Source organism: Pipistrellus hanaki (genome assembly GCF_964339955.1).
Source record: "Pipistrellus hanaki genome assembly, chromosome: 14".
In the NCBI taxonomy this organism is placed as follows: domain Eukaryota; kingdom Metazoa; phylum Chordata; class Mammalia; order Chiroptera; family Vespertilionidae; genus Pipistrellus; species Pipistrellus hanaki.
Genome location: NC_140516.1, coordinates 5,670,677 through 5,696,554, shown reverse-complemented (window position 1 = coordinate 5,696,554; position 25,878 = coordinate 5,670,677). Strand labels below are relative to the sequence as shown.

Genomic DNA, 25,878 nt, shown 5'->3' with positions numbered 1-25,878 from the left:
CATGAGCAGTTCAGTCCACAGGGGTCCAGGAAAACACCCCAACCAGGGGGCGGGATCCATGCTCCCTCCAGGACAGAGATGGGTCCTGGGGTCTGCGTTACTGCCCCTCACTGACTCGCCCCCCGCCCCCCCGACTCTGCCTCCGGGGCCCCCCTCCAGGTCTGGGCAGGACCTGGCCTGCAGGAGCTGGGCCCGGGCGGGGCTCTTCCTCCAGGAGGGGTGGGGGCTGGCAATGGACCAGCTGCCCATCCTGGGAGGGTGCGGATGGGAGGTGGAGAGCTGGAGTGCGCCGCCATCCTTCCTGACCCCTGAAGTCAACGATGTAAAATGAAACAAACAAACAAACAAAATAACTTAGAAGCAAAGACTACTGTGCGCCTCCGGGCAGCTGTGGGAGCTGTGTGCGAGGGTCAGGGTCACGTGTGGAAGGAGTGGGGAGGGCACGAACCCCTCAATAACAGCCCCCTTCTGCGTGGCCTTGTCTCTTCCACACTTCAGAGCAGCTGAAGGGGAAGCCTTACTTTAAAGCCGTGAAGGTCAGAGCCCTTAGACGGCACCCGGTGAACTGCTGGCCCCAGGGTCAGAGGCAGGTCCTGAGCCTGAGCGGCCTCTCCGCTCCGCGGACCTGCTGGTTCCGGGCTGTGTGACTCGGAGACCTGGTGGGAAAGGCAGAAGGCGAATGTTTTCTTGGCTTCTCTCAAGTTTTCTCTCTGTGCAGAGGGTGACCACCCTCAGACCTGCATGGGGACCTGCATGGGGAGAAAAAGCAGGTGGAGATTACGTGTCCATGTCACCACCACTCAACACTGAGCACGCACATGAGCAATGTTGCCAGGCTGGAAGCCCAGCCGGGGCCCCCAGCCTCACAGCCTCATGCTGAGCAGTTCAGAACAAGGATTTGGATAATCTCACCCTTATCGTTGGCAAAGTGGGCGCAACATCTGCTTATCTCCTTGGAATGTGGCAAAGAAAACGGAATTGATCACCAGGCATTGAGTCAAGTTTTATAGTGCCATGTAGGACACATGCAGGAATAAACAAACGCACACCCCTTCTCTAGGAGGGCTGTTATTTATGTAGACGAAGAAAAAACTTAGACATTTGGACGATGATGTTCGTTACACATTGCCAAGTTCATTTACAAACTTCTGCAAGGCTTGCAGAGCACAGAGGTTAGCTGAAACCTGTCTGGCAACTGCAATGTATTTGCAGTTAAATGTCCCAACAGAATACATTGCTTTTTTTTTTTCCCATTTGTGTGGAAATGTTGCTTAGATTTTAATTCCCTTTGACCTACGAGCCATTTTGGCCCTTCTGGTTTTAATTACATCTGTCTCTGATTAATCCCGTGGTGTTCTTCACCTCCTCTGCTGTCACTGGCAGAACATTTTGCAAAGTGCAAATGCCTTTGGTATGTTTACTGATTTAATTGATCCCAAATGTAGAGGGGAGATACCTGCTGGAGTTGAGAGCTAAATTCTCACCTATCAGAGTTTCCTAAGTGCTTTCTCTGCGTCTCCAATGAAGACTTTGGGGAAATGCTGTGGCATTTTACTTTTTTGTAATTAGATGTTTCTCATTATTTCCATATGTTTCTATCAGCAAGAATTTTATCTTGTTTGCAAATAATACATCATATTTTAATTAATAGGCTCTGTGTTTCTGCCAAATTTGTTCATAAGAATCTTAGTTAATATCTATAATTTATAACCCAGCATTGCTGGGAGCAGCCCCTCAAGGCCTCTGCTTCTGGTTAACCCGAGTCATGTCACCTTGCCCGCCCCCTCTCGCCACCTCCCCTCCCCCCCCCCCGTCCCTGCCCCCAATGGAGCAGAGGGAGGACAGGCTAAGGGCAGAAGGCGTGAAGACCCGGGGGTGAACTTGAGCTCTGATACCAAATCTGCATTTGGTTCTGGGCAAGTGTTTCAAGGCTTTTCATCTACAGAACTGAATGAAGCTATTTATGCGCACACAGAAAAGTGAAGAGGACTCTAATAAAAAGGGGGATTCACACGTATGTTCACATGCATACAGCCATAGGTTTGAGAACACATCAAGGTGCACGTGTGATTTTGCACGGGTGGTGATGTAGGCGATAAACCAGCTTTGAAATTTTGTGAATTTGCCTACATACTCTGTCTCTCTGTCCCCCCCACCCTCTCACACATACACAAACACACTCCATAGGTGACCACATTCTGGTTTTAATCCCCGTGGATTTGTTTTGTCTTTTATACAGTTTCATGTACATTGAATTATTCATTATGTGCTATTTTGTGGTTTGACTTTTATTCCTCAACATCATGTTTGTGAGACTCATTCGAGTTGTTGCTGCCTGCACCAGTAGTTTCTCCGTATTTGAGAACATATATATGCACATATACAAATACTAGTACACACACTATGTTATCTTTTAATTCATGAGCATGGGCTTGGTATGCTTCTCTACTCACTTGTATTGTTTCAATGATCTAAGCAATGTATTTTTTTTTTTTTTTTTAGTTTTCAGTGTAGCAGTCTTACATGTATTTTACTTGATTTATTATTACCTATTTAATGCTTTTAAATGACATTTTTATTTTATTTTAAAAACTTCTTGCTGCTGGGCATATCAAAATATAGATAATTTTGTATATTGCCTCTTATTCTATGACTATGTATTCTAGTGCTTTTCTGTTTTGTTTTTTTTAGAGTCCACAAGGTTTTGAATGTACACAATTGTCAATGGTAAATAATGACAGTTTTATTCCTTCCTTTCTTTTTAAAAATATTTCTTATTGATTTTAGAGAGGGAGGGAGAGGGAGAGAGAGATAGAAACATCATTGATGAGAGAGAATCATTGATCATCTGCCTCCTACATGCCCAAAACTTGTGATTGAGTCCTCAATCTAGGCATGTTCACTGACTGGGAATTGAACCCCGATCTCCTGGTTCATAGGTTAATGCTTAAAACTGAGTTATGCTGGCCGAGCTACTTCTTCCTTTCTAATCCACATGTCCTTTATTTATTTTATTTACCCTTAATGGAACTTCTGGTATAGTGATTTAGATAGAAGATGCAAGAGTGGACATACTTATCTTATTTTTCATCATAGGAAGAAATTGTTCAATTTCTTTACCAAAACTATGATAGTAGGTACAGGTTCTTTGTCCATGCCTGTTATCTGATTGAAAGACTTCCATTTTATTCCTAGTTTAGAGAGATTTTTCTCACAAGTGGGCACTTTTGACTGTTGCAATTCATCTCTTGTAAGGGATGGGCTCAGCTGCTATTGCACTAGATGTTGATCTCATTCATAGAGATTTGCCTCTCATAGAGATCCTAATCCTTTTACTTTCATTGATGTTAGCAGAGTGTAAACAATCTCATTTTGACATGAACAGCTCGCTGTTAAGCTAAACATCACTTCTCTGTGTATTTATTTTTTTGAAACCACATATCAATCAGACTTTATTGCTTGGTGCAAATCATATACAAGCTCTTCCCTCCAATCCATTTTTATTCTTGATATGACTGAAATTTGATGAAATATTTCACAATAATGTTTACATTACATTTTTACACACAAAACCCAGTAATCAGGTTTAAAATAAAGAAAATTAGTTTATTTAAAGCCCACGGTATAGGATTACTTGCTTTTCTGGGTGTTAATAGGTAATATGCATGTTAGAATCTCACAACAGGATCCATCTTATGCTTCTGCAGTTTTACTTTTGAAATGTATATAAAAACAAAAACAAAAAGTGAAATAAAAACCCCAGGATTTTAAATTTGTAAGAAATACAAATTTGTAATAAAATTACAATTTGGGATACACTTACCATTATTTTATTATAGAAAAATTATGACATATTTTTCTCTTAGAATTTGCATGTAATAAGTGAAATGGTATCACTTTCTTACACTAAACAAAAACAAGCTCACAATGGATTAAAGGTTTAAATGTGAGGCTTGGGACCCTAAAGCGCCTAGAAGGAAACAGGCAGCAGACTCCCTGAGAATGATCTTAGCTGTTTTTGTTTTCTTCGATCTGTTTCCTCAGGCAATGACAACAGGAGTGAACTTAAACAGATGTGACTACACCAAACTAAAAAGGTTTTGCACAGGGAAAGAAACTGTAGCAAAACAAAAAGGCAACTTACTGAATGAGTGAAGACATGTGCAAATAACATATCCAATAAAGGGTTAATACCCAAAATATACAAGGAACTCCTGCAAATCGATATAAAAAATAAACAATCCAATCAAAAACTGGGCAGAGGATTTGAAGCAACATTTTTCTAAAGGAGACATACAGTAGGACAGCAGTCATCACTAATCACCTGGGACATGCAAATAAAAACCACACTCAGGCCGAAACTGGTTTGGCTCAATGGATAGAGCGTCGGCTTGGGGACTGAAAGGTCCCGGGTTTGATTCCGGTCAAGGGCATGTACCTTGGTTGTGGGTATATCCCCAGTGGGGGGTGTGCAAGAGGCAGCTGATTGATGACTCTCTCTCATCGATGTTTCTAACTCTCTATCTCTCTCTGTACAAAATCAATAAAATATATTAAAAAAAAAAAAAACAACCACACTCAGATATCACCTCACACCTGCAGAATGATTATCATAAAAAAGACAACAAATAACAAATAGTAAATGTTTGCGATTATGTGGAGAAAAGGGAGCCAACATGCATTGTTGGTGGAAACATAAATTGGTTCAGTCACTATGGCAACATAATGGAGGCCATGTCTAGGTATTTGTCCAAAGAAATTGAAAATACTACTTTAAAAAAATATATATGGACGTTTAGGCTCATTGCAGCATTATTTACAATAGCAAAGATATGGATGCAGCCTTAATGGCCACAGGAAGGAGAATGGATAAAGAAGATGTGGTACATATACACAACGAAATAGTCTTGATCATAAATAAGGATGAAACTTTGCCATTTGTAACAATATGGATGGACCTAGAGGATGCTATACCAAATGAAATAAGTCAGGCAAAGACAAATACCATATACTTTCATTTGTATGTGGAATCCAAATATCAAAACAAAACAGAAAGAGACTCATAGGTACAGAGAACAAACTAATGGTTTCCAGGGGAGGTGAGTGGGGAGATTGGCAAAATAGGTGAAAGGGATTAAGAGGTACAAACTTTCAATTGTAAACTAAATGAGAGTAATGTATAGTATAGGAAATGTAATCAATAATATTATATTTAGATAGTTACTAGACTTACTATGATAATTATTCCATAAAGGATATAAATGTCAAATCACCATGTTTTACACCTTGAAACTAATATAATATTGTATGCCAACTACATTTTAATAAATTTAAAAAGACACATTTTCCATCTCTGTCCCCTGAAAACATATAAAAGCAATAACAACCTCATCACAATTAGTACCTTAGGATCCTGTTTGGGGACTTTAAACATAATTATCCACTAAAACAATTCAGATTTCTTTTTCTTTCTTTCTTTCTTTCTTTCTTTCTTTCTTTCTTTCTTTCTTTCTTTCTTTCTTCCTTCCTTCCTTCCTTCCTTCCTTCCTTCCTTCCTTCCTTCCTTCCTTCCTCTCTCTCTCTCTCTCTCTCTCTCTCTCTCTCTCTCTCTCTCTCTCTCTCTCTTTCTTTCTTTTTAAAAATATATTTTTATTGATTTTTTACAGAGAGGAAGGGAGAGAGATAGAGTTAGAAACGTCGATGAGAGAGAAACACCGACCAGCTGCCTCTTGCACACCCCCTAATGGGGATGTGCCCACAACCAACGTACATGCCCCTGACCAGAATTGAACCTGGGACCTTTCAGTCCGCAGACTGATGCTCTACCACTGAGCCAAACCGGTTTCGGCAACAATTCAGATTTCTTGCAGAATTGGTTCCAGGTTTGGAAGAGGAAATAGAAAAGATGAGCTTTTATATGCTTTCAACTTGAAAACTCCTACTGGCCTGAGATGGGATAATTTGAGCATCCAAAGTAATAACTGAATGGATTGAAATCCAATATTTATTTTTAAAAATGTTTATGAGTTCTAATTGTCTATTTTTAAAAAGGCAAAAATAATCATTTGTCATATTGGATTTCAACATTTCTATATCACTAATTTATTCTTAAAATTTATAATTTAAGGAAAAGAATCATAGTTTTACCCTGAATTTCCTATACAAAGGATAACCAAGTAATTGTATCTTTATAGAAGATGCTGCTGAATACAAATAGAAGAAATAGTAAAAAAGAATATTGATTCTAATTCAGATTAAGTCAACTATAAAAATACATTTTTGATACAATCAAGGAAATTTGAACACTGACTATGCATTTTCTGATATTAAGGAATTATTGGAAAATTTTAGATAGGATAAAGACATTCCAGATTTTAAGTGTCTTTTATCTGTAAGATTTTAAGAATCAAAGCATCTTTTTACAAAATATGGTACCTGAAATTTTCTTTAGAATATTTCAATGTGTAATTGGAGGTAGTACAAAATGTTTGGGCACATATCAGTTGTCATCAAAACTGAAACATTTGAGAGTAAAATTGGTGCTATTAATAATTGATCAGCCATAAACAGATATAAACAGGCTATCACCCTGCATGTACATCTGCTCAGGGCCATGGATGCAGCACGCTGGTCTGGACACTTATGGGGAAATCCAATAACAGCACTCCCACAGAACAGCACTGCATTCCAGCAGCACGAGTGCCCAGCTGATACCCAGAGAGTGTCTGAAGGAGGGGCTGTGTGTGGTTTACAGACTGTTCTGAGCTTGGTCTTTCTTCCTGCTTGCTCCGTTGAAAGAGAGACACCCTAAGGTGAGGCGGCCTAATTAAGTAGGCTACATCAATAGCAATGACTTCCTGTTCATATAAACTTATATATAAACTTAGAGACAGGTGCTTAAATAGTTCATTCGAACAACACCTCTGAGTATTTATGAGAAGCTGAGAATTATTTTATTTTTTATAAATATATGTTATTGATTTCTTTTTACAGAGAGGAAGGGAGAGAGATTGTTAGAAACATTGATGAGAGAGAAACATCGATCAGCTGTCTCCAAAACCAAGGTACATGCCCTTGTCTGGAATCAAACCTGGGATTCTTTAGTCCGCAGGCTGATGCTCTATCCACTGAGCCAAACTGGTTAGGGCTGAGTATTATTTTAGACAGAAGAAAGAGTATTGGTCACTCCCTTTATCCTCAGGAAGATTAATATCAGGTTTGCATGTCCAGGAAGGACTTCACAGAGCAGGGAGTGCTGGGCAGAGTCTTGGAGGAGAAAGAGGAGATAATCTGAGAGAGGAAATAAGGTCTGAGCATTCTAAACAGAGAGAATAACTCTGCTTAGAATGAAGGAAGAGAAAAGCCACTGCAAATGTCAGAGGAAAAAACTAAATTCTCATGCCTGGATGGGTTCCAGCTTCCAGGAAAAGCCAAATGTGCTAATTAATGGCTTTGTGAGCTGATTATCCCTTGGATGTCAGCTTCTTTTCTGGAGTTGAGGACAGGCTCAGCTCCCATCTCTGCTGAAGCCCACATGTAGCTCCTGTGCCTCCCGGAATGAAGCTTGTCTCGGCAGAGCTGGACTTTCCATCCTGTTGGCTCAAGCCCTTCCTCTGGCATTGTCTCCAGGACTAAGGATAGGATTCTTACTAACTCAATAGGAATTATTGCCAATTGCACAATCCTGATAGCAGAACTCATCCAAAATTATTAAGGACTCTGTAGCTGGGTTTCCAATTAAAAATATACATATTGTTTAAGGCAGAGCTATTAAAGCTTGTGGGAAGGAAGGGGCTTAGATTTTAGGGCTAACTCTGTAGGTCACTAGAGGTGACAAACACTAAGTAAACGGCCCTACCGAATCCACCACTTCCACCACATAGGTTCTCCTATGATCTGGCTTTTAAATCATCTCTTTTCCTATCTCCCACCAATGAGCTACCTGCTAACTTGGAAATGGTAGAGAAAGTGGCATCTAGCCTTATGGCAAGAACTTAGAAAAAGAATATATAGCCATTTGCATTAATTTATATCTTGGTGTCCAGGTTTTTATATCTTGAAAGTATGGGGAAAAAAAAACTAAAACTAAAGACATGATCTTAGAGCAAAGTTTAGATAGTTATCATGGAGGAATCATAAAGAATGAGATAGTTTCCACTTTCTGAACTGACATGTAAACTAGTCATCACCCCCATTCTCACAACAAGCAAAAAGCTTATGAAACAAAACAAAATCTTTCCTTATACCCATCAAAAAATTGAGGTCTCAGGGCAAAATGATATCTCTGAAATTGGAGGAAGAGGTGAACACAGAGAATTGCAGCTTACTGAAAATAGATGCTTCCAGAGCCAGAGTTACAGCTAAGAGATAAGTGCTTAGATTCTATTTAAGCAGGAGTCTCTAGGGAAAGCCAAAGATAACGGGAGACAAAAACTAGGACATTAGAGAGTTTTGAAACCTAAGGCTACAGAGAAGAGTCAACACAGCATAATTTCTATTCAGGTAAAAAAAAAAAAAAAATACACAAAAAACCTAGGTATGGGTTTTTTATGTTTATCCTGCTTCCAGCTTCCAGGAAAAGCCAAATGTGCTAATTAATCACATTTTGCAGATTGAATAGAAGATTTGTGTTAGAATGGGTCTTCCTTTCCCTGGCTGCACCAACTTTCTGCTCCAAGGCTGCCTTCCCACGCTGCCCAGAGGCCCTGAGAGACCAGGGGTGGGGCAAACCTATACCTAGGTTTTTTGTGTATTTTTTTTTTTACCTGAATAGAAATTACATATTTATATTAATATGTAATATAAATATATGTAATTAATATGTAATATATGTAATATAAATTAATGCAAATGGCTATATATTCTTTTTCTAAGTTCTTGCCATAGGTTTTTTGTGTATTTTTTTTTTTACCTGAATAGAAATTACATATTTATATTAATATGTAATATAAATATATGTAATTAATATGTAATATATGTAATATAAATTAATGCAAATGGCTATATATTCTTTTTCTAAGTTCTTGCCATAGGCTAGATGCCACTTTCTCTACCATTTCCAAGTTAGCAGGTAGCTCATTGGTGGGAGATAGGAAAAGAGATGATTTAAAAGCCAGATCATAGTAGCTCATTGGTGGGAGATAGGAAAAGAGATGATTTAAAAGCCAGATCAAAAAAAAAAATACCCAAACGAAAGTCTTATTAACCTTAGTTTTTATTATTCAATGCATTTTGTCTGACTTTAAAAAATGTTTGAGCCATGCTACAAGGCAAGAAAGAACACAGTATAAAGAGACAAATCAAGTAACGGAACCAGATTCAATTATGATACCGATTTTGGAATTATCAAAGCAGGAATTTAAAATAATAATAATAATTAATATACTAAGGGTTCTAATGGAAAAAGTGGACAACATGAGAGAACAGATGGGTAATGTAAGGAGAGGGTTCAAAATTCTAAGATAGAATCCACAGGAAATTCTAGAAATTAAACATATGCTATCGGAAAGAATATCTTTGATGGGCTCACTACTCACTGATGCACATTGTCGAGGACACAATCAGTGAGCTTGAAATATGTCAACAGAAAATTCCCAAACTGCAGTGTGAAGGGAAAAAAAAACAAACCCACAGAACATCCAAAACCTGTGGGATATTTATTCATATGCATAATGGGAATACCAGGAAATAAAGATGGGGACAGAAGAAATATTTGAAGCAATAATGGCTAAATTTTTAAAAAACTAATGACAAATCCAAACCATTGATCCAGAAGTTTAGAAAACACCAAGCAGGATAAACATAAAAAACCTATACCTAGGCATATGATCTTACCTAATAATAAACATGTAAATCTGCTACATCCTCTAGCCAATCAAGAGTGGTATGCAAATTAGCACAACAAAGATGACAGTTAATTTGCATACACAGGCGTAAGTGACCAGGGTGGGCAGGATGCTTGCATTGTAGCCATGGTGATGACACAGGTGTTCTGCCCCACCCCTGGTCTCTCAGGGCCTCTGGGCAGGGTGGGAAGGCAGCCTTGGAGCAGAAAGTTGGTGCAGCCAGGGAAAGGAAGACCCATTCTAACACAAATCTTCTATTCAATCTGCAAAAAAACCAAGATAAAGAGAAGATCTTGAAAGAAGCTGAAAGGAAAGAACCTTACCTATTCATAGGAGCAAGGATAAGAATTACATCAGGCTTCTCTTCAGAAAACATTCTTGTTTTCTTCAGAATGAAATACTTAGAGTGTTTAAAAAACTTAGCCTAAATATTGTGTTAAGAAAAAATATTCTTCAAAAGTAAAGAAAAAATAAAGACGTTCTCAGACAAAAATAAATAAATAAATAAATAAATAAATAAATAAAATTTAAAGGAATTTATTTCTAATAAACTTGCCTTGCATGAAATGTTAGAAGAAGTTCTTCCAACAGAAGGACAATTATATAGATGTTTAGTGGTTTTTTAAAAATATTTTTATTGATTTTTTACAGAGAGGAAGAGAGAGGAATAGAGAGTTAGAAACATCGATGAGTGAGAACCATTGATCAGCCGCCTCCTACACACCCCCTCTTGGGGATGTGCCCACAACCAAGGTACATACCCTTGACCAGAATCAAACCTGTGACCTTTCAGTCCACAGGCCAAAGCTCTATCCACTGAGCCAAACCAGCTTCAGCTCTTTTCATATGTTTATTGCCCATCTATATACTGTCTTCAGAGCTGAAAATTTAGGCAATTTGTCCATCTTTTAATTGAATTGCTTGATTTTTGGTATTGAATTGAATTCTTTATACAATTTGAATATTAAGTCTTTATCAGCTGTATCATTGGCGAATATGTTCTCCCATTCAGTGAGTTGCTTTTTATTTTATTGATGGTTGCTTTTACTGTGAAAAAAAAAAAAACATTTTAGTTTGATGTAGTCCCATTTGTTTATTTTTTATTTTATTTCCCTTGCACAAGAAAATATATCTGAAAAGTATTGCCAGGAGATATGTCGGATATTTTACTGCCAATGTTTTCTTTTAGGATTTTTATGGTTTCAAGTGAAACCATTAACTCTAATGCAATTTGAGTTTATTCTTGTGTATGGTGTAATAAGGTGGTCTAGTTTCATTTTGGCACATATCTATACAATTTTTTCCCCAGCACCATTTATGCAATACACAATCTTTACTGTATTGTATGTTCTTAACTCCTTTGTAAAAAAGTAATTAACTATGAAGAATTTGGTTTATGTTCCCTCTATTCCCATGTTATTGAGAGTTTTTATCAGAAATGGATGCTAAAAATTGTAAAACACCTTTTTCTGCATCTATAGATATGATAATGTGGTTTTTATCATTCATTTTGTTTATGTGGTATGTCAAGCTTATTGATTTTCAGATATTGTACTAATAAAATTCCACATGATCATGGTATATGATCTTTTAAATGTTTTGCTGGAACCAGTTTGCTAACATTTTGTTGAGGATTTTAGCATCTACATTCATTATGGATATTGACCTATAATTTTTTCTTTGTAGTGTCTTTATTTAAAATTAGGATAATCCTGGCCTCATAAGAATAGATTTGGAGTCTTCATTCCACTTGAATTTTTTGGAACAGTTTGAGGAGGATATGTATTAATTCTTCTTTGAATGTTTGATAAAGTTTAATAAAGTTGATTTGTGAAAACTATCCAGTCTAGGTCTTTTGTTTGTTGGGAGATTTCTGATTACTGCTTCAATTTTACTAAATGTAATCTGTCTATTCAGATGATCCTATTCTTCCTGATTTGATTTTGGAAGATTGCATATTTCCTAGAATTTATCCATTTTGTCTAGGTTATCCAATTTCTTGGCATATAGTTCTTCATAATATTTTCATACTATCATTTGTATTTTTTTGGTAGCAGTTGTTATTTCTCTTTCACTTCTGATTTTATTACTTTATTTCTCTCTTTTTTTCTTGTAAAGGTTCATCAATCTGGTTTATCTTTTCAAAAAACCAGCTCTTGTTTTCATTGATCTTTTGTATTGTTATTTTTTCAGGCTCTATTTCAATGACTTGTGCTCTGTTCATTATTATTTTCTTTCTCCTACTCACTTTGGGCTCTGTTTGTTGTTCTTTTTCAAGTTCCCTTAATTGTAAAGTTAAATTGTTTATTTGAGATTTTTCTTGTTTCTTAAGGTTGGCTTATAATGTTATCAATTTCCCACTTAGAACTGCTTTTGCTGTATCCTGTAGATTTTGTATTGTTATGTTTTTATTTTTATTTGTCTCAAGGTATCTTTAGTTTTCTTTCTTGATATTGCTAACCCATTCATTCTTTAGTAACATGCCAAATGCTTTTGTATGTTTTTCAGTTTCTTTATTCTGATTGATTTCTGGTTCCATAACTTTATGGTCAGAGAAGATGCTTGATATGATTTCAATATTCTTAAATTTATTGAGACTTCTTTTGTGTCCTAATGTACACTGAATGGCCAGATTATTATGATCTTTGAATGCATAATAATCTGGCCACTCAGTGTATTCTATATAGTAAAAGGCTAATATGCAAATTGTTCCCTCAACCAGAGTCCACTGGATCTGTAAAGAATAATTTCAATTTGAAATGGAAATTAAACCAGGAATCTTAAAAAGGCACTGGGAAGGTAAACATGAAATGCGGAGTGGGGCAAAAGTAGGTTTGCAGTTGTGAGTCCTGAAAACAAAGAATTTTTTCTTGTACTATTATTTATTAACTAGAAGCCTCAGTGCCCGAAATTTATGTATGGGGGGATGCCTGGCCTGCACCCTCTCCAATCTGGGACCCCTCGGGGAATGTCTGACTGCCAGTTTAAACCAGAAGTCAGACATCACTTTCACAATCCAGGAACACTAGCTCCTAATCATTTGCCTGCCTGTCTGCCTGATCACCCCTAACCACTCTGCCTGTCTGCCTGATCGCCCCTAACTGCCTCTGTCTGCCAGCCTGATCACTCCTAACTTACCCTGCTGCTGGCCTGATAGCCCCTAACTTGCTCCCCTGCTGGCTTGATCGACCCTAACTGCCTCTGCCTCAGCCCCGGCCTAAGCTGCAGTCTGGCCTCTCTCTCCGAAAGGCGACTTGGTGGATCAGGGGAAGGACCCACCACCGTTACCCCACTGCTGCTGCCACTGCCAGCCTGAGCCTTGGCCCTTTGCAGCTGTGCAGCTTTGTTCAGAGGGGTGTCCGGAACGTTGTCCGCCCTAATTATCATATTACCCTTTTATTAGTATAGATTATTGTATTATTTTCCATACAATACTATAAAACTACTTTTGTTCCACCCTGTATAAAAGACATGCTAAAATTTACTTAAGCATTTAAAGAACTTTTGGGGAAGATAAGATTATAATTTTAAATTATGGAGTTCTAATCAGTAGAGTTATGACAATTCCTTAGCAATTAGATAAAGAATATTTATTTAATTAAAAATTGTATATATTTTTTTTTGACAACTAGCTTGTACAGCATTAGATAGAAACAATTGGAAATAGTGAGTCCTTCCTATTGGTGCTTGTTAAAAGGGAAATCAGGAGGAATGTGTGGAAGCACACTGAAGAAGAAATTCCCCATATGAAAGGGAATGGGCTTGCTGTTCTTAAGAAATCCTTTTAATAATATTGCAGGGAAAATCCGTACTTTTCCCGCTCAGCCTCGCTTCCTGCTTGTTTGGGCAATAGCATTCCAGTTTTACAGCACCATTGCTCAGTCTATGAAGTTTAGAGTCATGGCCCCTCCCTTAACGTGAGGACCAGGCCACCCAGAACACTGTCTCTCTCTGCCTAGTGATTAGCCCATGAGTGGACACACTGACCAATGACAACCCTCCTGGGGTTTAGGCTGGAATCACTAAGGAGGAGATGCTCCTGGCCCACTGAGATTATGAAGGCAGAATTCTGTAAATTAGTCCTTCTGCAACCATACATTACAGAAGGACGACTAAGAATGCAGCTGGCACAGAAGAGACGAAAGCTTGAGTCAGAGACAGGACACAGAGACTGTTCTGGTAACAGCTTTTAAACACTACATCTGCCCATTCCTCCCAGTTTAATGAGCCAATAAAACCCCCTTTCTTGCTTAGAGTGGTTTGAGTCAGTTTTCTGTTAAATGCAGCCAAATTAGTCTTAATAACCTATATACGTTCTCTTCAAAACCACAGATACAGGGCGGCATTGTGGTTAAGTGCCAGAAACCAATCATTGTCTCACTAATAGAAAGAGGCTGGTCAACCTTGAAGCTCTGAAAGGTCAGAGCCAACCACTCCCTATCTAATTGAGACAATAGTAACTGAGGCAACTTCCCCATCTTGTAATCATGTAAATCCTTACTGATATGATAACCCGCTTATTACCTGCCTAAGGGCTATGGGTGTTTCCCAAAGGTGCTTAAGGGTAATGGGTGTATCCCAAAGCTGCTTAAGGGTAATGGGTGTATCCCATAGCAGCCTCAATAAAAGGGAGAGCAAGGCCAGAGCCTAGCTAGTCTTCCCACTAGAGATTGACTCCCACCTGGTCCCCGATTTGTCCCAAATTAACTCTTTTCTAGTCTCTCTCTTCATTTTAGTGTGCGGCCTCCTCCAGAAACCGGACCCTGAGTGGGCCCTAATCACGCCGGTCGTGTTAAGGGTTCCCACAGTTAAGGTCGTGTGTGGCGGTGTGGTGGCGGCGGCGGCAGCAGCAGCGGCAGCGGCGGCAGCAGAAGAGTTTGGCGCGATGTCTCACACCATTTTGCTGGTACAGCTTACCAAGAGACCAGAAGGCAGAACTTATGCTGATTATGAATCAGTGAATAAGTGCATGGAAGGTGTTTGTAAAATGTATGAAGAACATCTGAAGAGAATGAATCCCAACAGCCACTCTATCACGTATGGTATCAGCCAGTTGTTTGACTTTATTGATGATCTGGCGGACCTCAGCTGTCTTGTTTACCGAGCTGATACCCAGACATACCAGCCTTATAACAAAGATTGGATTAAAGAGAAGATCTACATGCTCCTTTGTCGACAGGCCCAACAGACCGGGAAATAGTTGTGTTGGAAGCATTTGGGGGCTGGGGGTGGGCTTGGAACACAGGCGTGTACAGCGGTCTGTATGAAGTTTTGTATTATAGTAATCCTGTTTCCATTTTGGTGCACTCTAGCCAGGATTGACTGTGTTAGATGATATGTGAGAATCTTGTTCAATCTGAACTCCCATCACCCCTCCCCCCCCTTTTCTCTTTTTTTACTTAAACATGTTATAATGACCTAGAAGGAAGTTTTCTTTGTCAGTTAATGTTGACTCCAATCCTTCATATCTGCTTTATAACATTCTAAGCCTTCTTCAGGTTGGGGTGGGGGGTAGTGACACAGTTTAATTATGTGCTAAGATAAAGTGTTAGTGAAAAACAAATAAATGTTCTTTAGTTATAAACAAACAAACAAAACAAAACAAAAAAACAACACAGATGCATTTTATGAAACAAAGTGTATGTGAAAATCTCTTCTCATTCCAGAGTATGAATGCCATTCATAAATATAGCAGGGCTAGCTAAATTCAGTACTCAAAAATATATGCCAGAGTCCAGTACACTTGTTAAAACTGGGTTACACATTTACCTTGAAGTGTTTCAGAAGCCAATCATAACAGAAGAGCATTTCAATATCACCCAAAGACCAGTTGCAGGGTTTATATCTTACAGACAGCTCTCGGTGTGTCTCCTATGGGCCTTGGTGATGAGACCACGTTCTCACCAAGTTCCTAGGGTGAGAGCAATTAACACGCGTTGCCTGGGCCTCTCCATACTGCCCCTTAGTATCGACTGTGGGCATCACAGGAAAACAAAGTGAAAGAAAAGCTCATTTGTACGATGTCAAAACAACCAATGTATTTAATGTCTAATCACCGAGAAACAGTCAATAGTTCTGACAATCTGGCTTCATTAAAGAGAATTTATCAAATTTTGAGGACTGAATGTGTCATGTGTCCCTCAGGCAGCATTTGCTGAGTGTCAGGGCCTCTGTATCTGGAAACTCAGGCTTATCCATTCAAGTGGTTCCTCAGGTGAGGGGTCAGCTCTGCTCAGTGAGAAGGAGGCCCTGGCAAAGGGCTCTATATCAGGAGGAAGGTGTGCCTTTTCCTCACTAACAGTGCAGTCTCCCCCTCAATAACCAAAACAACCTTTAGAAAGAACAAATTCATAGGCTTCACAGTTCCTGATTTTAAAACTTATTACAAAGTTACAATAAACAAAACAGTGTGGTACTGGGATAAAGACAGACGTAAAGACCAGTAGAACAGAATGGAAAGCCCAGGAATTAACCCATGTATATGTGGTCAAATGATTTTTTTTTTTGTCAGTAGCTTCTAACTGTTTAGTACAGTAGCTCCTATTTCTTTGTCCCTCAGGACACCCATGATAGATGGCAGTCATGTGACTGAAACACCATCATTGCACAGTCAGGGTTATGTACAACTTTTCACACATTTGTTATAACGTCACATCTTTCCCTCACTTTAAAAATTAGCATATCAAGATTTTATATTTTTCTTCTGAAATTGCTACCCATTTATTACAGAATATTTTCTTTTTCTTTTCTTTTTTAAACCTGAAGTGATTTTCCACAGAGAGGAAGGGAGAGGGATAGAGAGCTAGAAACGCTGAGAGAGAAACATCAACCAGCTGCCTCCTGCACACCCCCTACCGGGGATGTGCACACAACCAATGTACATGCCTTTGACCAGAATCGAACCTGGGACCTTTCAGTCCGCAGGCTGACGCTCTATCCACTGAGCCAAACCGGTTTTGGCTACAGCATATTTTCTTTTACTTGATTGAAAACAGTTACAATAAGTGCTTTAAAGTTCTTTTCTGAAAAGCTGCACAATCTACATTTTCTTGGAGTTGGCATCTGTTGATTGTTCTTTCCCTTAGAATTTGCCATATTTACCTAGGTCTTCATATGTCAAGTAATTTTGGTTTGGGTCTTTGACATTTTAATATTCTTTTATAGAAACTCTCAATTCTGTTATACTCCTCTAGAGTGTTTTTTTTTTGTTTTTTTTTTTCCCCCCTTTAGAAGGCAGGTAACTTGGTTAAGTTAAAAATGCAAACTTAACCTGCCTTGTTGGTGGCTCTGCATGTGGGGTTCAACAGTCTGCAAGTCTTGAACAAAGTTTATGCACAGACTTTGATATTCCTTTATCTGGTTCTCTCTTTCTAGAATTTTCCCCATTACTCTACAGTGGTCCTCCCTCTAAATCATCTTACCATAGAGGTTTTAATTTCCCTTCCCCCAACATCATTGCCATGGGGCAGTGGTTGGCAAACTCATTAGTCAACAGAGCCAAATATAAATAGCACAATGATTGAAATTTCTTTTGAGAGCCAAATTTTTTAAACTTAAACTTCTTCTAATGCCACTTCTTCAAAATAGACTTGCCAAGGCCATGTTATTTTGTGGAAGAGCCACACTCAAGGGGCCAAAGAGCCACATGTGGCTCGTGAGCCGCAGTTTGCTGACCACGGCCATAGGGCAAAACTGGTGCTGGTCATTGGCAATTTTTGACTTCCTGCTTTTCTGCACTCTAGAGCACTCAAAAAGATATTTTTTATTTTATTTTTTAATTACAGTTGATATTGAATATATTTTATATTAATTTCAGGCATACAACATAGTGGTTAGACCTTTATATAATTTACCCTGAGAAGTCTAGTATCCACCTGGAACTATTCATAGTATTACAATATTATTGACTATTTTCCCTATGCTATACTTTACATCCCTGTGACTATTTTGTAAGTACCAATTTGTACTTCTTAATTCTTCATATTTTTACCTGCCCTACCAAACACCCCATTCCCATCTGGTAACAATCAGTTTGTTCTCTGTATCTATGAGTCTTTTTGCTTTATTTGTTAGTTTATTTTGTTATTTATTAGTAGTTCCCACATAAAGTAAAATCGCATGTATTTGTCTTTCTCTGACATATTTCATTTAGTCTAATACCCACTAAGTCAGCAAACTGTGGCTCTGGAGCCACATGCGGCTGTCAAGCAGCAGTTTGCTGCTCTGTTGACTAATGAGTTTGCAGACCACTTACCTAGACTCTCAATTCCAATAATTACAGGCTGTTGTTGTTCCTTGTGATTAAGCCCCTATCCCAGAGGTTGGCAAACTCATTCTTCAACAGAGCTGCAAACTGCAGCTCTCGAGCCTCAGATGGCTCATGAGCCGCAGTTTGTCAACCACTGCACTAGGTTTATCCATGATGTCACAAATAGTAATCTTGAATTATTTTTTTATGGTAAAGTAATATTCCATTATATTACATACCACATCTTCTTTATCCAATTGCCCATTGATAGGCACTTAAGTTTCATCTATATATTGGATATCTTACCTAACAAAAGAGTAATATGCAAATTGACCATCACTCCACCCCACCTGCCATGCCCACCTGCCACACCCACTAGCCAATCAGAGCAAGTATCCAAATAAAGCTCAATCAAGATGGCTGCAACCACAGAGAGCAGGAGGGAGCCTCGGGTTTCCCAGGCAACGAAAGAAGCCAAGCTTTCTGCCTGCCCTAGCGGGTTTAAGCCTCCACTCAAGACTACAAAGTTTCAATTATAGAAGGTAAACAAATCCAAACAGAAATGGTAGCAGCCACAGAGTGAGCAGGAGGCTTGGCTCCGCTCCAGGCTACAAAGTTTCAATTGTAGAAAGTAAATAAATTCCAGATACTAGGGCCTCTGCTTGGGTCACCAGGGGGCGTGGCTGGCCAGCAAATCACCGCAGACACCTAGCTCAGGCTGCCCTATACCCCAAGGGAACCCCCACCCTGATCTGGGACACCCTTCAGGGCAAACCAGCTGGTCCTCACCCATGAACCAAGCCTCTATCCTATGTAATAAAAGAGTAATATGCATATCGACCATCACTCAAACACACAATAGCTGCCCCCATGTGGACACAAGATGGCCACCACAAGATGGCCAGCAAGGAAGGGCGGTTGGGAGATACCAGGCATGCAAAGGAGGGCAGTTGGAGGCGATCAACCCTGCAGGGGAGGGCAGTTAGGGGTGACCAGGATGGCAAAGGAGTGAAGTTGGGGACAAATAGGCTGGCAGGGAAGCAGTTTGACATCAATCAGGCTGGCATGGGAGCAGTTAGACATCAATCTAACTGATGTCTAACTGCTCAGACAGGCAGTTGGCAGGCAGAAGCAGTTAGGGGCAATCAGGAAGGCAGGCAGGCGAGAAGTTGGGAGCCAGCAGTCCTGGATTGTGAGAGGGATCCCATGTTAAAGAGGGTGCAGGCTGAACTGAGGGACACCACCCCTCCTGGTCTGTGCACAAATTTTGTGCACCAGGCCTCTAGTTGTAAATGATAGTCCTATATTCACTTGAAATGAATATATCTTCTGTTGCTTTAGGGTAAAATGCTGTAAAAATTTCAATTAAATCTTGGGTTAATCTGTCATTAAAGGCTATTGTTTCACTCTTTATTTTCTGTCTGGAAGATCTATCACTTGATGAAAATGGGGTGCCAGAGTCCACTATTATGACTGTATTGCTATTGATCTCTCCCTTTGTGTCCATCAGATTTGCTTTTTATACTTAAGTGCTCCTATGTTGGGTATATAAATGTTTAGAAGGGTAATAATTGTTGGATTGAACCTTATCCTATGTACCGTATTTTTCGGACCATAAGACGCACTTTTTCCCCCCCAGAAGTGGGGGGAAAAAGTCCCTGCGTCTTATGGTCCAAATATAGCCTACACATATACTGTAAAAAAATAGTTTTTTTACTTGCCCAGCTCTGTGTGGTCTCTGTGTGCTTGCCCGGCTCTAAAATGGTTCTAAATGCTGCTGTTTACTTTACAGGGTTGATTACATGTGTTTATGACTGTGATGTTGGGTTTTAATGCACATAAAATATTTTAGGACACTATTTGTTTCAGAATCTTTTTTTCTTCATTTCCCTTCTCTAAAAACTGGTGCGTCTTATGGTCCGGTGCATCTTATGGTCCGAAAAATACAGTAAGAAAAGAGTAATATGCAAATTGACCATCACTCCAACACACAAGATGGCCACCACAAGGTGGCTGGCAGGAGAGGGCAGTTGGGGAGGGGCAGCCCTGGTGGGGAGGACAGTTGTGGGGTGATCAGGCCTGTAAGGGAGGACAGTTTGGGGTGACCAGACCTGCAGTGGTAGACAGTTAGGGGCAACCAGGCCTGTAGGGGAGGGCAGTTGGGGGCTACCAGGCTGGCAGGGGAGTGGTTAGGGGGTGATCAGTCTGGCTGGCAGGGTGGGCAATTAGGAGCAATCAGGCAGGCAGGCAGGTGGTCAGTTGGGAGCCAGCAGTCCTGGATGGTGATAGGGATCCCAGATTGGGGAGAGTGTAGGCTGGGCTTACGGACACACACATACACTTACACACACACAAACACACACATACACACACATACCCCAGGCACAAATTTTGTGCACTGGGCCTCTAGTCCTATATAATAAAAGGTTAATATGCAAATAGACCAAATGGCAGAACAACCGAACAACAGAACCACCAGTCACTATGATGTGGGCTGACCTCCAGGATGTGCATGTGGAACATAGCAGGGATTGGCAGCAGGCGGCAGAGCACAGAACATGGTGGATGTTGGCCACATCAGGATGGTAGACCAGGTGAATGGGGTCATCGGACCAAGGCGGGGCACTGGTTCTGCCATCAGTGAGCCTCTGGTGATTACTGAAAATTCTTTGCTTGCTTGCGCTATGGTCCTGCCCAGTGCTCGCACCTGCTGCCATTGCCAGCCCTGCTGGTCCCAATAGCTCTGTGCCATCAGCATGTGGGAGTGGCAGCAGCAGACAGGGGACTGTGAGCCATAGTGGGAGGGTCTGAGTGGGGGCATGGAGGATGGGCAGAGACTCACCCCTGTGCCTACTGCAGCCTCATGGGCCACAGTTCCTTTCAAGGTGCAGGAATTCATGCACTAGGCCCCTAGTATCATTCTAAAATGTCATTCTTTGTTTCTTAATGAAGCCTTTGTTTTAAAGTCTATTTGATCAGATATAAACATTGCTACTCCAGGCTTTTTCTTTTCTATTTCTGTTTCATTGAAATATTTTTCCCCTTTTCTTTCCGTATGTGTGTCTTTTCATCTGAAGAGGGTCTCTTGGAGATAGCATGTTTTTTTTAATGAATTTATTCAGATACCCTATGTCTTTTGATTGAAGCATTTAATCCATTTATAGTTAAAGTGAGTATTCATAGGTATGTAATTATTGCCATTTTATTATTCATATTTATGTTTTTCCCCTCTTCTTAAAGAAGTAGCTTTAACATATTTGTAATACTGGTTTGGTAGTGATGATCTCCCTTAGCTTTTTCTTGTCTGGGAAGCTCTTTATGTTTCGTTCAATTTAAAAATATATTTTATTGATTTTTTTACAGAGAGGAAGGGAGAGAGATAGAGAGCTAGAAACGTTGATGAGAGAGAAACATCGACCAGCTGTCTCTTGCACACCCCCTACTGGGGATGTGCCCGCAACCAATGTACATGCCCTTGACCAGAATCAAACCTGGGACCCTTCAGTCCGCAGAGCGACGCTCTACCACTGAGCTAAACCAGTTTCGGCTATTTCGTTCAATTTTAAATAGCTTTGCTGGGAAGTAGGATCTTGTTTCTGTAAATATGGCTATTTGGTCTTCACAGGGGGTGGAACAAAGAAACACACTTGCGTATGACTAAAAAAACAGCCCTGATATGCTGGGAACAGACAGCCTCCAAACTCTGGACCTCTGGGCCATGAAGTGCAGTCACAGTGATTTTGAAAATGTTCAGAGCATTTACAATCACCCACCATGACCATAACCTTGCAATAATTCACTCAAAAGTTATTAATTTTAAGCAATGCCATTCCTAATAAAATTTCCAAGATAAATTAGTTGCAAAAATGTACATTCAAATAACTAAATGAGTTGACCTGCAGAGTCCAAGTGTTAGATATGAGCCAATTAAATGCTGGCAGGTGGCTGATTTGGAAGTCAGAGGAATTGATCTTAAATCATCCTTTTGGATTGAAATTAGATACAAGGCCCAGGGGACTGTTGGGGGTCACTAAATTTATGACTATTCAAGAAAGAATCATATGGTTTATCTAAAAAAGGATTTGGTCCTTTTAAAGAGAAGGCAATACAGAACACATTCCTGTTTTATGACATCATAAAATATCTCATTGACAATATTTTAATAGAACCTGTTTGTTTCAGTGACACTGGATGGCAGATTTATAATTAAGCATTAATAATTAAGGATTTGATATTAAATGCCTCAATAAAAATTTATTATTGAAGGATACTGATTCTCCCTAATATTTTCATATATGTAGAACAATCCAATCAAATACAGCAAATGACTACTATAAAAAATAACTACTTAAAAAATTAGAATGCTACTAGCAAAGAAATTGTTATAGAAAAATAGTAATGAGGGAGAATCTCACTAACAGATGTTAGATCACTATATAAGTTAGAAATAGACAAAAATGGTGATAGAGTTTATGTTAGTGTGAAGTTAAGTGAGAGGTAAAGATGATGTGGTTACTTAGAAACCAGGATTAAATGGATAATCATTTGGAAAAGACAGAATAGATGTAGATCCCTATCTTGTGCCATATTTAATTCAAGTTGAGTAAAGATTTAAGTATAAAACATGAAAACATTGGAGAAATGTCTATTCAAGTCCTCTGCCCATTTTTAATTGGATTGCTTGTCTTGCTTGTTTTCTGGGTGTTAATTATATGAGTTTTTTTTAAAATAAATTTTGGATATTAACCCCTCATCAAATCTATCAATGGTGAATATCTCTCTCTCTCTTTTTTTTTTTTTTAAATTGTTCCATTGTCTTAATTGGATAATGCTCATGATAGTGTATGTTTTTTTTAAAAATATATATATATTTTATTGATTTTGTACAGAGAGGAAGGGAGAGAGATAGAGAGTTAGAAACATCGACGAGAGAGAGTCATCGATCAGCTGCCTCTTGCACACTCTCTACTGGGGATATGCCCGAAACCAAGGTACATGCCCTTGACCAGAATCGAACTCGGGTCCTTCAGTCCCCAAGCCGACGCTGTATCCATTGAGCCAAACCGGTTTCGGCAATGGTGAATATCTCTTACCAATTGGTAGGCTGCCTTTTCATTTAGTTGATGGTTTCTTTTGTTGTACCCAAATTGTTTAGTTTGATGTAGTCCATTTGTTTATATTTTCTTTTGTTTCAGTTGTCTGAGGAGACATAACAAAAATATTACTAAGATTAACATCATAGATTTTACTAACTATGTTTTCTGCTATCAGTTTTATGTTTTTGTGTTTTACATTTACATTTTGAGTTATTCTTGTATGTGGTATAAGAATGTGGTCTAGTTTTATTTTTTGTGCATGTATAGGTACAGTTTTCCAAATACCATATATTGAATAGGCTATTATTCCCCCATTCTATGTTCTTGCTTCCTTTATCATAGATTAATTGTTCACAGAGGTGTGGGTTTATTTCTGAGTTTTCTATTTTCCATTGATCTATGTGTATGTTTACACAATTGGAAAAATAAGATGTGGCACACATATAGTACACGATGAAATATTACTTGGTCATAAAAAAGAATAAAATCTTACCACTTTATGGATGAATATACAGGGTTTTATGCTAAGTGAACTATGTCAGACAGAAAAAGACAAATATCATATGATTTTACTTATGTAATCTAAAGAACAAAATAAATAAACAAAACAGAAACAGATTCTTCAATACAGAGAACATCTGATAGTTACCAGATGGAAAATGGGATTGGTAGAATGGGGTGGAAAAAAAGATATTAAGAAGTACAAATTGCCAAAACCGGTTTGGCTCAGCGGTAGAGCGTCCGTCTGTGGACTGAAGGGTCCCAGGTTCGATTCCGGTCAGGGGCATGTACCTTGGTTGCGGGCACATCCCCGGTGGGGGGTGTGCAAGAGGCAGCTGGTCAATGATTCTCTCTTATCGACGTTTCTGGCTCTCTATCTCTCTCCCTTCCTCTCTGTAAAAAATCAATAAAATATATTTTTTTAAAAAAAGAAGTACAAATTGATAGTTACAAAATAGTCATGGGGATGTAAAATACAGCAAAAGGACAATTGTCAATAATATTGTAACAACTATGTATGGAGCTAGTGAGTACTAGACTTATTGGGTGGATCACTTTGTAAATTTTATAAACATCTAACCACTATGCTGAATACCTGAAACTAATATAAAATAATATTTAATGTCAACTGTAATTAAAAAATAAAATAGAGCCCAGCTGTGTGGCTCAGAGGTTGAACATTGACCTATGAACCAGGAGGTCACAGTTTGATTCCTGGTCAGGTCATATACTCGGGGTTGGCAAACTCCATCCCCAGTAAGGGGCTTGCAGGAGGCAGCCAATCAATGATTCTCACACATCATTGATGTTTCTATCCTTCTCTTCCTCTCCCTTCCTCTCTCTAAAATAAATAAAAACATAAAAATAAAATTTAAAAACCCACAACCTGAAAACATTATGTCTAGAAACCATATAAATGAGTCTTCAAATAATTTTGACGAGAAGGTAGAATTTCTAAACAGAACCCAAGAAACACAGAACCCTCAGAGAGATAGCTTTGAAAACTTTTACATATAAAAATAAAGATCAGCACATATTTTCTTCAAAATATCCCAAGAACAATAACAAAGTGAACTATGATTAGGACAATAGAGATGCTTCCTTTAGTTGATATGTAGGGGCAACAAATTGCTCAAGCAGAAAAGACTGATCCTTATCCTTTGATTTTAATTAATTATTTAATGTATTTAAAAAAATTAAAAAATACATCTACCTCTCCCAGTGCCCTACTAAAAAAAACTCCAGAGTATCAAACCAAACAAACAGACAAATAAACAAAATGATACTTGTCACTTAGAAAATTAAAATTCAAACAAATTTATATCAAATTCTTGGTTTAATGCAAAAATGAAAATTAAAGTTAAGAAAGATCAACAATTAGAGCACTAAACAGCTACATCCGTTGGCTGGAGCCAGTGCAGCACTGCCAGGGATATTTCATGACTTTCAAAGCGTGTAGTATGTCAGAATGAAATATAAAAGCCAGAGCATAGTTTTTGTTTCTTTTTCTCCATGCAATTAATAAAAGCAAAAGGGAATGCATCCATTAAAGTACTGGGGGCACAATGATTTGAGTAGGGTTGCGCCATCAACTGATGCGGAGATTCAGAAAATGTTGACGCAATGGAAAGGAAATGGGAGAACCCATTATATGAAAAAGAGGAGAAACAAAAACCAGAACCTGGCCACAGAAGGGCTGCAGGGGAGGTGGGAAACCTCTTGTTCTAGAAAGTGTCCAGGGAACCCCAAGCTCTCAGTGCCCTGATTGTCTCTAGGGACCCACAGCTAACCTGTCCCCTCTCTCCAGCAAACAGAGTTTTAATTCTTCCTCCACCTCCAATCACAGAAGGAATAGTTAGCTGTCTAGCATTTACTAGCTGATAAACCAAAAAACTAAATCAGAGAGTTCTTTTGAGGAAAATGCAAAGACTTGAAAATTAGGATATAGGCGTTGGCACCCCAGCAGAAACCATCTTCCTTTAGGGGCCTCTCTGTGCCACCTCACCGGGGATGTCATTTCAGAGAATGAAGAACAAAGATGCATCTGAGAGACTCAGTGCTCCCCAAGATTGTTTGAAATGAAGATCAGAATAAATTGGCTTGAACACAGATTATTGTTTTCCAAAATCACTAGCAGTCGGTGCTCATGTAGAAGGCCAGATGAGCTATAGACAAAAACAAGAAGTAA

At 39.0% G+C, this 25,878-nt stretch overlaps 1 protein-coding gene and 1 long non-coding RNA gene across 2 annotated transcripts in view; one reads left to right on the top strand and one right to left on the bottom strand.

Moving 5' to 3' along the window:
* The first annotated feature begins 14,697 nt into the window (after positions 1 to 14,697).
* LOC311632821 (enhancer of rudimentary homolog) lies at positions 14,698 to 15,059 on the top strand. Its single transcript, XM_084904706.1, has one exon. It carries the CDS (start codon positions 14,731 to 14,733, stop codon positions 15,043 to 15,045), a length of 315 nt encoding a protein of 104 aa, XP_084760832.1. The 5' UTR covers positions 14,698 to 14,730; the 3' UTR covers positions 15,046 to 15,059.
* Positions 15,060 to 15,670: 611 nt separating this feature from the next.
* LOC311632859 overlaps positions 15,671 to 25,878 on the bottom strand; it is a 45,412-nt gene continuing 35,204 nt past the window's right edge. Inside the window, exons 2-3 of the long non-coding RNA XR_014796843.1 lie at positions 23,187 to 23,292; positions 15,671 to 15,817 (exon numbers count right to left, since the gene is read on the bottom strand). This is a non-coding gene — a long non-coding RNA (uncharacterized lncRNA). The remainder of the gene's footprint in view (positions 15,818 to 23,186; positions 23,293 to 25,878) is intronic.